Source organism: Grus americana, chromosome 3, assembly GCF_028858705.1.
Source record: "Grus americana isolate bGruAme1 chromosome 3, bGruAme1.mat, whole genome shotgun sequence".
In the NCBI taxonomy this organism is placed as follows: Eukaryota; Metazoa; Chordata; class Aves; order Gruiformes; family Gruidae; genus Grus; species Grus americana.
This window is the reverse complement of record NC_072854.1, coordinates 94,773,803-94,787,777: the sequence shown is the minus strand read 5'-3', so window position 1 is coordinate 94,787,777 and position 13,975 is coordinate 94,773,803. Positions and strand designations below refer to the sequence as shown.

Sequence of the window (13,975 nt, the reverse complement as noted above, 5' to 3'; positions counted from 1 at the left end):
CCAGAAAAATTGTGGAGTCTTCATCCATGGAGATATTCAGAGCATGCCAGGACATGGTCTTGGGCAACGTGCTCTTGCTGACCCTGCTCTGTGGATCTCTCTAGAGGTGCCTGCCAACCTCAACCATTCTGTGATTGCTGGCTCTTGCCCAGCACTCAGTAATGGAGTCAGAGCACACCAGAGACCTTAGTTCACTTGGGAGGGCTGTTCTGAGGCCCTACTGAATGTGGCCTTTTGCAAAGGGTGATAGCAGGAGGCAAGGTGAGAGGCTTGGTTCTCTGTTGCTGAGGGTCCGGTGACACAGGTTCAGTGTTGGGACTTTGCCATCGTGGTGAAAGCGGAAGAAATGAAGACAGATCTCTCATAGCAAGTGGGTTGATGAGCTGTTACAGGAGGAACCAGGCAACTGTCTGCATGTCTGAACAGGAAACATCACCATGTGAACAAGTTTGCTTGTGTCACTGTAGCCCTGAGAAGCCCTGATGCACAAGTGCTCCTGTTTCAGCATAGGTAAAGAGCTGCAGTCTCTTTCTGAACTGAAGCGGGCAGCGACATCCAGACAGCATACAAGTGGATGGAGATGCAGTGAGTGAACTATTCTGAGGAGCAGGCAGGCTACCTGATGGTTTATGCTGGGGATTTGAGGCAAGGAGCCCTGCTTTCTTCCTCCATTTCTCCTGCTACTGAATAGTTTGAAGGAGAAAGGATTATGCTTATTGCATCCTGTGCGAGGCAGATGATGACAGTGACTTGCTAGTAATGTTAATGAAGCATTTTCATACTGTTCTTGCTGAGGACAATGTCTCGATGGTTGTGAGATAATGTGTGCTTTTAAAAATACCCTCCTCCTGACTGATACTTTGGTTGCCTTGACATCTTGGGGCTCTGCTAGCATTTCAGAATGCAAGGTGATGCTCTCTCATGCATCATCCCAGCTATGCTTTTCCTTCGTCTTCTGCTGGAAGTCTCCCATGGGAAGGTGAGATGGGGGGGCGGTGTCTTTGCCCTCTGACACTGAAACGCAGTTTCAGCCCTTGGAAATGTTCATGGTCCTTGACAATCTTTCTCAAGCAGGTGACCTAGCCTGGATTTTGCTTCTCCATGTGCTGTTTTAACGTTAAGGTGCCACCTTGTTGTTGTTCCCTGTACTTCAGCTTCCTATGAGTCAACTCAGGCAGTGTTAGGCTACAGCCTTTCCACTTGCTCAGCAGTTCTTAAGCAGGATGATGGGATGGTGATGTGACATGTCTAAGAACCTAGACAAATTAAGGCAGAGAGATTAATAAACTTCTCAAATGTGCAGCAGCTCAGTTGTGTTTGAAATGTTTTCAGGAATGGCAGCTGTGAGAGGTCAGGGCCTACATGGAAGAGAAAATAATATTAAAATCTCCCTTCTGTCGTCTCCCCAGTAAAGGATAATAGAACAGGAGAATCAGCCCCCACGGGCTGGTGAGCAGAGATAAATTGGAGGTGACAGTCTGTGTATGAAGTATGGATTTGTGCATAATAGATACATGTAGCATGGCACGTGTTAGCACAAGGAGGGGGGTAGATGTGGGCCTACATGGCTGTTGCACAGTGAGATGAGAAATGTGTGTGTGCAGACCTGGTCACTGGTGCCCCAAAGTGTCAGCTAATGTAACATCTGTAACTGGAAGCAAGGCGCTAGATGTGAGCGGGAGGGGTTGCACACATGCATATGGGTGTTTTAGCATCCAGAGCATGTTTGTGTGGTGCAGTTGGGTGTTGCATGGAGACACTTCCCTTGGCGCTGGAAGAAGGATGGCTGTACGAGTATGTGCAGGGTGTAACTCCCTCTGCCTTGGACCAGGCTTGGTCAGCTGTAGCCAGGTCTGAATGCAGAGACCCATCTTCCAGAGTCTTTCTATAATACCACAAGTATTATGCAGTTCTCTAGGCCCTCTTGGGATGAGGATCACAAGTCTGTCTTCTAGTTCTATTCTTGTTCTTCCTTCACAATCTCCTACATGAAGTCTCTGAATGGGATCGGTAGAACTGGGCTTATCTCAGCAGCAGTAGGTGGGTAGAAAACACAACTGTCAAGCCCCTGGATATCTCAAGAGCTCTTGTTGAGGCAGGCAGAGAGGGAGTAAGGATTTCAAGGCCAATCTGATAACCTGGCTGATCAGAGAGATGTTTGCTGCTATGTAAAAATAAAATAAGAATTTTAAATTGGAACATAAACCTCCTGTGCTCTTGCCTTGATCTTATCAATGTTGAGAACGCCCTCTGCTTGGACAAGGGCCAGATCCCTGGAATGACTTCCCTGTCTCTTATCTCTTGCGTCTGCATCCTAAAAGGCCACTGCAGAAACATGCTGGGTTTTCTTTTCCTAAAACAAGGAACCTTTTGAGCTTGGAGCTGAGCAGGAGATATGCTGGCCTGAACCTTCTTGGCAGGCCTCTGAGCTATTCACAAATGCAAGGCATACTAGGTGACGGAGCAGTATTGGTGCAAACCTTTGGTTCTGGCTGCATAGTAAGAAATAAAGAGTTCTAAAAAAAATCTTAATTCTAAAAATCAGACGACTTTGTGCGTATACATATATGTGTATACACACACACATATATATGTTGCCTGTTCCATCACAGGCTCCCAAGATGTTTTTCAAGCATTGCTAAATATAGCATCCCAGAGGCAGATAAATATCATGATTGCAATTTCAGAGTGAGTTAAACTGAGAAACCAGCAGAGAATGTGACTTGCCCAAAGAGAGACAGTGTGAGGAGAACTGAAGCCTGGCCTTTGATCTTCAAACCGCATTCCTTGAGCTGTGTCCATATTCATACCATATCATGCAGTCTAAACAGCTCTAACGTCTCAGGCAGCAGAGATCCCAAACTGCAGCTTGCTAATACTTTGTCAAACCTTCCTGGTTGTCTTTAGTATGTGAGTGAGTGTCTAAACCTGAACCTGCCCTTCAGAAGCAACAGGAGAGATTCATCTTCCTGGCCAGTCACATCTTTGGGTTACTTGCTGGGCAGGGGGCCCTCATGGAGATTTTAGCCCTAGGTGGGCTCTTATCTCCTGTTGATGGGCACATCTCTGCTGAGAAAAGTGGGTCCTCTGCTAAGTGAGAGCACAAATATCTATTTGCCTGTTGGGGAAACCAGCTCCCTCCATCTTCCTCCCAACCCAGCTGCCTGCTGAAGGTCTCTGTGCAGTGATAGCTGGCCTTGGAGAACCCCAGCCCTTGGTTTCAATAATTCCTGACAGAAGACTTTGTCCAGAGTTTCTTCAGTGTGGGGAAGTATCTAGCGTAGCCAAGGTGGGAATGCCTCTGTCTGTTAAGAACTCCCAAACATCTGGCTCCAGACATTGTTTTATTTAGCATTGCTTTTATTGGATTTCATGGCAAAGGCTAACTAGTCTTCAGCCTGTCCATAGCAGCCAGAAGAGGGATGGTCATGTCTCTCTCTTATGCTTCCTTAAAGAAAAGAATTTTTATTGCTGCCTGCTTTTCATAAATTCCTGCCATGTATGCCCTTGCACCCATTAAATCATGTAAATGCTTGCAGGATAGACATTGTGGAATAACCAAGAGCTCTGTAATCCAGACAGCACCATGAAAGTAGTGAGTGGGCGGTGAGTCAGGAGGCTGATGTCCTATTTTCAGCGCTGTCCTTGCTTTGTGGTCTGATGTAGATTGTGGGTCTGGCTTAAGAATGGGGGCATGGGGAGAGGTGGAAAGGAGGTTAGGACTGAGGTGCAGCCCAGTGACTGGCTGCTCCTGGGACAGCCCTGTGTGTTGGTGGTAGCTGTGGCTGGTGGTGCTGTGGTTCAAGGGGCTGGGAAGTGGCAAGGCACATTTCACAGAGAGGGGGACAGATCTGGTGACTTTTGGGTCTCACCTGTGTGATGGAGCAGAGAGAGGAGTAGGGGATGGCAGAGGGTCACAGTGGCTCTGCTTCTGTTTTCTGGCAGAGCTTCAAGTCCAAGATGGCAGATGAAGCATGTCTTTTACCACTGCATCCAGGCCCACTGCAGTTGCTCCCCACTGCCCTTTGTTCGCGTGGTTGTGGGAACCTGGCACCCGTTCCCTCTCCAGTCCCCAGAGCTGTAATCCTCTTTTCCCACACACCTCTCCCATAATACACCCACTTCCTGTGCTTGGCTTCCATGGCTGAGGCGGTTTGTCCAGAGGCAAGCACACTGTGTCAGCATGCGTTTGCAGCCTGCTCATGCCAGGGTAATTAATACTCACTTTGCAGGTTTAATTTGGGTTCCCTTTAAGTTGAAAGCAGCGTGCTGCTCTGTGCCAGCCTGCCTGGCCGGAGGGAATTGGGTTGCCCTGGCCTCACGCAAACTGGAAGCTGCACACGCCCAAGTATGCACCTGACGTGGTTTAGTCAGCACCACGTGCCGGTGCTGTGAGAAGCATGGTACCTGGGGTTCCTGGCCCGAAGGGAGGACGACCGCAATGGCAGCCGGCTGTGATCCCTCTGGAGGGAGAGAGGATGTTCTTGCCACACAAGGGAGGGCTGGAAAGGGGAAGGAGAGGGCAAGGTAGTGTCACTTGTGTGCAGACCAAAGCTGTTATGGACTCTACTCAGATGTAGTTAACTGATTTAGGGCCAGATTGTGCCTTGCCTGTGTCTGTGCTTGCTTGGAGCTCCTCTCGTGCCCGTTCCTCCTCCTGCTTGTCCTGGGGTGTGTGCAGGAACTGCTGCAGGTGCGTGCAGGGAAGCACAGGTCATTTTATATCGGAAGGACAGAAAGTGGAGACAAGACACAGCTCACTAGCAGGGGGATGTGGGTTCATTCACTTGTTCCTAAGAGATTTGTGTGGCCTTCAGATCATGACCTTCACTAGGACCCTGGAGCAGTGAGTTCCTCAAGTTGGCCAGGGAGCAGTGACAACCTGCCCCTCTGAATGACCCATCTGTCCCTTTTCATTGTGGAGCCTCCTTCCTTCAGATTGTCAGACAGGCAAAATCAAAGCTTGCAGTCAGCTTTGTCAAAGACATGTGAGAGAGGAGAAGAAAGGCTTATTACACTGGTGCCAGCAAGGACTCGTATCTGAAACTGGCCTATTTCTGCTTTTGGGCAAGTGACCAGCAAGCATCTGCTAGGCCCTTTGAAGTACCTTCCAAAAAACTTGAGTGTTGTCTGTCTGGTGACACCTCTCTAAGTCTGGTAGTTGCCATCTGACAACTCTGCACACACATTTACAAATGTTTGATAGAAAGGAAAAAAAATTTAAAAATCTAAGAGGAACAGTGATGTGTATGTAAACTATTGAACTGGTCTTTGCAATGTGGTTGCATGGAAGGTGTTAAGCAGCCTTACGTTGGTGGAGGAAGACAGGCCTTTCAGCCTTTTAGGGAAAGGGAATCAAGAACACAGAAAACCAGCACTAACTGCAAAGTTTTTTGTTTTCCTTGTCAGAACAGCATTTGGAGTTGATCCTTCCTTTTCTTGGAAGAGAAGAGTAGACTTAAAATGAAGTTCTGTCATGGTCTATCTTTTATCTATCCCCTGAAATTAAACTGCATATGAACCTGGGGTAAACGAGAGACTTTTGGGAAGGAAGGGGTTTGCCTTTGAAAAGTTATTCTTTGAGCTGCTCCAGGTCTGTGACTGGAATAAATTGTCAGAGGCCCTACTGGAGTTAATGAAGCAGCAGTTAAACGTGAATTGCTGCTCCACTGGAGGAGCTGGTCCTGCTTGTCAGCGACTGTTTCTTGAAAACTGCCTGAAGCGAGACTGTAATTGAAAGGAAATCACCTCTCATCAGAAGGTCACAACACCTAGATGTTAATTAGTTCATCCTGGCTGCCTGACTGTGGTGTACGTATTATATACAGGAGAAACTGAGGCACAGATGATGGAAAGTGTCTTAGTCAAGACTGTGTCCGGAATTACAGACATAGCTAGGAGCAGGCCTGAGAGTCCCCTTCCTGTGCTCATAGCTGATGATTTAACATATTGAAGTTGAAGTGTCACCAGTTTTTTTTCTGACCACCTGGCAGGGGTGAGAGGAAGGAGGACAAAATGGAATTAAAAGCGCTGTACCTGTAAGTGCTCCACTGTAGAGTCCGGCGGCCTTTAGTCTCTGTGTGCCCTGCCTGAATATCGGTATTCCTTCTGGTTCTGTCCACTCCTGGGCAAGACGGCTGTCTCACAAACAGGCAGCATCGCAGGCAGGCGTCCGTCTTTGCCAAGGCTCTTCTGGGGATTTATTCCTTTCCACACAGGGTGGTGGTGGGAATTGGATGCGCCTTTACAACTTGCAATTACATGGTGCCTTTCATCCCAAAGGACTTTTAACAAGTGAGTCTACAGACTGCAAAGGGATCATTCACCCACCACTGAGAGGCGTCCACCACTGGAAGGCAGGATCCTTTCAACGGAGCTCGACAGTGTTTCCCAACCACCCGGGCCCAAGGGTTGGAAAGGACTCCTGTGCTGGATTGGCCTTCGGTAGGGGACGGGTTGGCAGAGTGCACATGCTGATCCGATTTTGAATCCTGCCAGGATACTAGAGCTCTTATGAAAGAGGACCAAAGAGTATTAAGGAGGGCTTAGTTTCGTATCACCCCTAGCACACCACTCCCTTCTAAGACATTGCTGTGTTAGGTAACTTCATTTCCCCCCCTCCCTGTGGGGATTGTCGTTCCCACAGCTGAAAGCACGCTTGGAGCTGTGCTTGCTTTTGCTTTGTTCGAAGAAGACATCTGCGCTTCTGTGGAATCATGAGTCTAAAATTAAGTTATTTCACAATCTGCATTTGGGATATTTCCCCAGACTTTGTAGGGGGTAAGGGATGGGTTTCTAGGAAGAATGTGGATTTGTATTAGCAGATTTATCCTTTACGTGTTTATCTTTTTCCTATATACTTTTTCCCTTGCTGAAACATACAGTTATGTTACAGATGGACTTATGGAGCAGTTGCCCATTTCTCTGTTTTCTGAGGGCTGCTAATATGATTGAAATTGTGCATTTTTTTCTATGTTGTTTAATTTCAGTGGTCTTCTTTGGGGCATTTGCATCCAGTTGCATCTGTACCATCTGTAGGTGTGCTGCTTTGCTAATGTGTTTCAGATATATTTCAAGCCTGGTTGCCATGTATTTAATGATGATAATGCAATCGGTGACCCCAGTACAGCTTTGCGAGAGTGTATATGTAGACGTGCATATATGAGGGAAGAAGTTTATGCTGACAAGCGTGTGTGACCAAGGTCTGCGCACAGTTGCTTGAAACGTGTTAGCACAAGCTAACTCCCTTAGGAACTCATCTAAGTCAAATGAGGTGTGCGATGAGGCAGCACGGGTGTCTGCAGATACTGAAACTACTTTCTGCTCTGGGCGGTTGTACAAGCAAGTGATGAGCTGTGCTCCCTTGGACTGTCCCCTGGATGCCAGTGGAGTTTGGGCTCTGCTTGGCTTGAGTTACGATGTGAGTGGACAAGATTTGTATGAGCAGGGTCAGCTCCCCTTGTGATTTCCAAGTCAGGAGGAGGTCTGTGGGTGCATGGAGGGGTGTGGACAAGTGACCAGGGAAGGGCATGTGTACTGGGGAGAACCTGAGGTGTGCAAGAGCAGGTGAGCCTGTGCAAGTGAGCATGGGTGTGTGACACAGTGTGCATCTGAGCGTGTGCACCCTCCTGCTGGCACCTGAGTGCTTGTATCTCAGGCCATTCTCCAGCTGTGTAAATACATTGCTTAACAAATTGAGGGCTCTGGTTAATGATTGCCATTAGCGCAGGGCCCATATTAGGCTCCATTTTGTGCGAGTTACCCAGCTGCCTGAATGCCATTAGAGTGAACGCACCGGCCTTTAATGTCAAGTGTGGAGTGTTTGTGCTCCAAGGGGCCTCCGCAGGAGCTGGCCTGGGGTTGCTCAGCAGGGGCTGTCAGGCAGGTTTGTGGCAAGCTCCCCGGGGGCCTGCTGCCGCAGCAGCAACTCTAGCAGCTTTCCTTAGTCAGAGCAATGTCCTGGGCTTCATAGGCTGGTGCTGGGCACCCAAAGGGAAGGGCAGGCTGGCTAGGACACTTGCTCAGACTACAGGGAGGCAGCTGGCCCAAGCGACGGGGTGGGAGGAACGTGTTCTTCTCTCTGGCAGCTGGCCCTATCCATCTTCTTTCCGGGAATACATCTACAGAGCTTTGCCTTGTGTTACTCATTGGAGCTAGACCACCACATGCTGTGATCCCAAATGGTGTCGTGGACTAAGCCAGATCAGGCCTGGTCATCCCTAGAGCAGAATACGAGCTCCAAAGAAAACACGCTCTTCTGCAAGAAGAGAGTGGGGTGATTTGGTGCCGATGCTCGCTCTTTCCTCCAGTGAGGTCCCTAGCAGAGGTGCTGCCCTGTCAGTCATGGAGTGGATGCAAGACAGACCCATACTACTCAGCGTTATAAACAATTGCAGATCAGTCGGGGCGTTCCCATGAATGAGGGCAGTTGCATTACTGCGTCTCCTGTTACTGCTTGCAGTTGGACACAGGACCCTTCTCACCCTGCCCTCACCTGCTGTTGTAGTGGCTGTGCTGTTGAAAGCCAGCCATCGTCTTGTGGCCACTTGAGAGGTGCCATGAAGAAGAGGCAGGATTGGGTGCAGTTTGAGCCTTACTTGCAGTTGCCTGACCACTCGTGAATCTCTGCATCCTCCTGTGTCTTCACATCCCTGTCTTTCACCTCAGCCCTTGTTCTGTGCCCATCTCCCTCGTGGTGCCCTGGGAAGGCTCTCTGCGCCACACATCGGCCCCAGAAGAAGGCCCAGAGAGAAACCCTAGGGTGCTTCCCCACCCAAAGCCTGGTGAGTTTTCTTGGGTGACTTTCGTCTGTCCTCTGGACCTGTCTTTCCCCAGCCTCTTCTCCATCTGCTGTCCGTCAGAAATGAACTGATTCAGCTGCCTTCCCTAATCCTGTCTGGCATTTCAAAATTGAGGGGACTGCCAGGTTCTTTGTTCCTGTTCCCTCTTGGCACTGGCAGGGGACCTTCTCTGCTCTGGAGAAGGACAAATGCGCTGATTTATTCTGCCCCTTAGCATTGAATAGGGGTTGCTATGTTACCCTCCAGCTCTGAGGCTTGCCAGAGCACACACCGTCTATAACCCCACAGCAGGTGGCTATTGAGTAAAGACTCTTAAATCTGCCTCTCTTGTTTCTTATGCTGCTGGCCAAGGTGTCAGGGGGGTGTAGCAGGGCATGATTTGCTGGCTGAAACTCCAGGCACAGCTGATGCCAAGCACCATGTTGGCATTTTCCATTCTCAAGTGCCCATCTTAATTTGCAGAGGAGGTAGCAACCAGGCAGGAACACTTTGCCCACACTGGCTTTTAAAGAGGCCCTTTCTGACATGAAGGCTGCCTCATGGGGCTGAGCTGTGACCACGAGCCTGGAGGCAGAAGCTTCCAGATCCTGCTGCAGTGACTGCAGCACCTGGGGCCTGGCTTGGACACTTAGCGTGCTCTAATTTGGTGTGACCGGGTGAGCCCGGCTGTTTGAGCAGCTTTCTGGGAAAAGTTGTATGTGCTTGTCCTGTGATGACAAGTTAAAGCCCAGCCAGGATAGAGGTGGGTGGCATCAAAACATCACCTTACCATGCTGGTATGTGGTTGCATCTGTCAAAATGAACCTCTGTCTTAGAGCAGACTGCAGAGTTGGTAATTGTTCCTAAACAGCCTAATTTTTTGAGGAACAGTCCCTTAGTGCAGGCTGAGCAAGGGAAACCATGGGTCTTGCTCGGAAAGGCCTAGAAGAGGCAGCAGGGAGGCATGTAACACCAGAGCCCAGGCCAGATCTCCTCTCTCACTGGAGGGTTGTGGTTTTTTTCCTCACCTCCATGAAAACAATGGTAAAGCCTTTCCCAGCAGTGATGGAAGTGAGATGAGGGTGAGGGGACATTTGCACGAGTTTCTGAGCTGCTGCACTTCCCGGTGTGTGGCACTCAGTAGCTCTCACCTATCCCTGGGGAATGAACTCTACAGGATCATGATTAAATACTCTGCTGGGCCACAGAGCAGTGAGACCTCCTCTCCTGGCTGAAGAGTGTCTGTGAAGCAGCTGCCCCACTGGTGCTTCTGCTTGCATAAGGAAAGAAACAAAACAAAGTTCCCAAGAAGTACAAGGAAAACAGTCCATGTTTAACAGAGTGGAGTCAGTTTTTCGGCACTGTAATTCCTCTGGGATCCACAGGTCTCGGTACAGCCTAGTGGGGAACAGCATTTCTGTCCTGTCATGCAGTGCAGGGAGTGCACAGGTATTTCTGGCTGCCTTCCTTTGGATCTGCTCTGGCCATGCTCTGAACAGCAGGAACAAAAAGAGAGAGAATGACCTTTGGTAGCCATGGTACAAACCAGACTGTAAGGCTTTCAGGTGGGATCTTTTCCTCTGAGCATCTCAGCTGTTCCTCATTGAACTGTGGAGTCTGGAGCTAAAACTCTGGAGAGTTTCAGTGTGTCTGGGACTTTATAGATTAAGAAAGGGTGATTTGTAAATCATTACTGGAGAGCTGTTGAAAAATAGGACTGAAGAATGAGTTTTCAGAGATGACTTGGTTTATTTCCCTGCTCTAAAAGTGTAGTAGATCCTCCTTCAAGGCCAAGTGAGACTGAATTTAACTTTTCGATGTGATATTTTCTAGCAGTGATGCTATTCTGACTCTGGGACTCTAAATGCATCATGGATATCCTATTTCACTTAGTGGCTACAGGTGCCATGGGTCCTGGTCATGTGAATCCTAGGGACCTCAGTTCTGGAGGGGGGAGCACGCATGCTTTTTTCTCAAGGGGTATTAGCAAGGGCATAAGCAAAGTGCTTCACTGCTTATGTTAGTGCCATTTGCTGTACGTAGAAGCATGACCACCCGTTCAAGGAGCTGTAATTGTACCAGAGAGGGATGTGACAAAGCATTTGAGGCAAGAACTTCACTGCAGCTTATATGAGCACTGACTTCGTCCCTCTTTTTATTCCCCTGCAGAGCATCAACGGAGGCCGCCCGCCACCCCACTTTGTGTATGATCCATCCACCTTTGCCTTCCGTTCCCTCAGCACCTTGAAGCCGCTGAGCCCAATAGCTCCAGTGGAAGAACCGTCATGTGCCTACTGAAGGAGTTTCTCCAAAAACCTCAGGAACTATCAACCAACCACCTGCCTGGCAGGGAGAAGGGGAGGTGGTGATACCCAAGGGGATGGGTGGGAGAAGGGGACAATGACACATCGTTGCAATACAGCGTCTCTGGTAGCAGGAAGCATTCAGCTTTGCAGCAGTGCCTGTTTTCATACCGTTACCGTATCTGAATAGTGGCAAAGAGAGAGATGTTTGTCTTTCAGGGCAAAACAAACCATTCAGGTCCACAAACTGCAAGGGTAGCTGCCAAGGCAGCGTCAAACGCGTGGATGGTGGTACTTGAAGATATCCCTGAGGAGTTCAGGGGCTACTATGGCCTACGTGGCAGCAGGGATGAGCGATCAGGGTGTGAAACCAAGTTGAGCTAGTTTCCCAAGAGTACCTGGGTCTGCAGTGTTTTGCTATAGACCTGACCCTTCTCCCACTCAGAAGTGAGTTCAAAGTTGGAGACAGAGGCTTTAAAGGGCTGCCTGCAAAGCAAGGAGATCCATCTCTGAGATTGTTATAATTGCATTCACTTCAAGCTCTCTTGAGTGGCAGACCCTAGGGGAGGGAGGTGGGAGGGGGTAACTGGCACATCTAGCTGCGCATTCCAGCTGGTCTGCTGGCAACTCAGTGATATTGTCTAAAATGGGATTGAAATGGGAGGCATGAGCCACCCACTTGCAGATCGGAGGTTAGAATAAAATTTTAGAATGGAAGGTCTGTGTTCAGCCATCCAAGAAAATGCAGTGCCCACCCTCAGTCCTCTCAGCATCATCAGAGAGAACAACTTGGGAGTGACTGTGTGCTCTTGGGTCTCCTCTCTGCTGAGGCTGTATGTGTTCTGGGATATGCAGCACTTCTCCATAGCATTGTCCCAATACTCAGCTGCCCTAACATGATGCTGAAGGTAACTGGCATCACCAAACTCAACCAAATCTAATTTCTCCAGCAAGCTTTCCACTCCCCTGTTATGCTGGGTATTAAATTCAGGTAGATCTCCCCTTGTACCAGTGGAACAAGTATTCCTGGATGTAGCATTGAGTGAGAGAAAGAAGTCTCTGTTTTGTGGCCACCTGTTGGTGGAAGAAGTGGGAGGGGAGTTTGGCTGAAGCTGTGGGACATTTCTCCGTAAACAGTTCTAAGGCAGTTAGGACAATGCCAGGCCTTGCTACCACTGGAGTTTGACTGGGACCTGGCCTTGAGGCACATATGTGTCTTGTGCCACAAGGCAACAACTAATAGAACAAGCTGTCACCTCTCTTGGTGAGGCAGAGGAACGAGGCATTTGCCCTTGCTGCACCTGGTGGAGAGAGTAACCTCTTTGTCTAGGTGTTTCCCACCTTTAGCCTGTATCTGGCTGGGTGCAAGGGTGGACAAGTAATTTACTTCTTGTCTGGATCAAGATGAGCAACCGTGAGTAATATGAAGTCGTCGTTTTTAAATCTGCTCCAGTGTGGGGGTCTTTGATGCCACTCCTTGGATGAGACCAATGGTTAGTCCAGCTGCCAGCATGAGGCCACACAGTGAACCAGCATTCACTGGTGCTTTCTGGACCCTTCATTGAGACCCCTGGGGAAAGGCTAAAGGCTGTCTAGGCCTAAGGACTTGAATCCTCTGCCTTCTTCCCTCCCCTACCTCCTCTCACTCAGGCAGGCAGAGCAGCTGGGCAAGGCGGTGAGAGGACATCTGTCCTGATGCTGCCCCAGCTCTGCCTGCTTTTTGGCTCCAGACTGTCACAGCTGGGCCACGCCCTGCACCAGCACCACCTCCAAGGGGTTGCTTGGTTTTGCTGGCAAGGTGCCTCTGGCAGAGCATCATGGTTCCCTGCAAGAAGTCCTGTCTTCTAACAGAGGCTGATCCCTCTGCTGATTCCTCTTGCCCCTATAGAGACTCTGCTTATCTTGTTTTGATGGCACACCTCAGCTTTTTAACTGCAGCCAGATCAAGCTGACCAGTGCAGGACAGGAAGCATTGCTCCTTTGTACCAAACCCCTGTGCCCAGGAGAAGGGACAGCTGTAGCCTGGTACCTGTCTCAAGAGGCACGGTCCCCATGCAGATGGCTGGGGCGGCAGCCCTGCGTGGCCCCGCACCCCCAGGCTTTTCTCAGTGAGAGCTGCCGAGGTGCTCGGCCCCGGAGATGTGTTTTCTGCCTTTCCCAGGGTGGGAGCAGGGAACAGGGATGTCCTGCCAATATCGTTACCTTTTAGTACTTTTGTATCTCTTCTCTGTCTTTTCTTTTTCAATCAGAAGGAAAAATAAAAAACCAAACAATGAAATAAAGTGTAACAGCTGCTATATTCACACCTCTGGTGGGTCTCATGCATTTGCTGTCTTCTGGGTGATTATGGGCAGGGGTATAGGAGGGGATGGAGTAGCGTGAGCTGTGACACAGCACTGCCAGTCGCAAGCACTCCCAAATCCCAGGCCATGTCTGCAAGAGAATGGCTTTGAAAACAAACCAGCAAGAGCTTTTCTAAAATGAATGCCAGGGTTTTTGCATGTAAGAGGAGCTCCCTGTGCAGCTGCTCCTTTTGAGGCTAGCCCTGATATGGTATATTGGCCCTTGCTGGTGCTCCCCTCACCAGGGAGGTGCTTTGGCTTTTGAGTGACCTGCCTATTGCTTGGGGGTTGAATGTGACTTGGCTGGAAGTCTCCATCCCCATCAAAATAAGGACTTATAATTTTAGTCTCAGTAAGTCTTACATCTCTATCCCAAGATTCTCAGCAGCCCTTTTGCCCACAGCCAGAGCACTCATGCTCCTCCATAGCATAACTCTAGCTCACCACTTTCTCTGGGTCTTGCTCTAAAACTCCCATCTCAGGTACTTGTAGTGCTCATTCCCCACCCCCTGCTCTCTCCTTGAGCTAATTCCTGTGTCTTCCCCCGCAC

At 49.4% G+C, this 13,975-nt stretch overlaps 1 protein-coding gene across 5 annotated transcripts in view; it reads left to right on the top strand.

Annotated features, from left to right (window-relative positions):
• Positions 1-13,394, top strand: part of LOC129204920 (uncharacterized) — a 62,123-nt gene extending 48,729 nt beyond the window's left edge. For all 5 annotated transcript variants that reach the window (XM_054821729.1, XM_054821728.1, XM_054821727.1 and 2 more), the window contains one exon: positions 10,950-13,394. In XM_054821729.1, coding sequence (XP_054677704.1) covers positions 10,950-11,078 — 129 coding nt within the window. In that variant the 3' untranslated portion in view covers positions 11,079-13,394. The remainder of the gene's footprint in view (positions 1-10,949) is intronic.
• Positions 13,395-13,975: the final 581 nt, after the last annotated feature.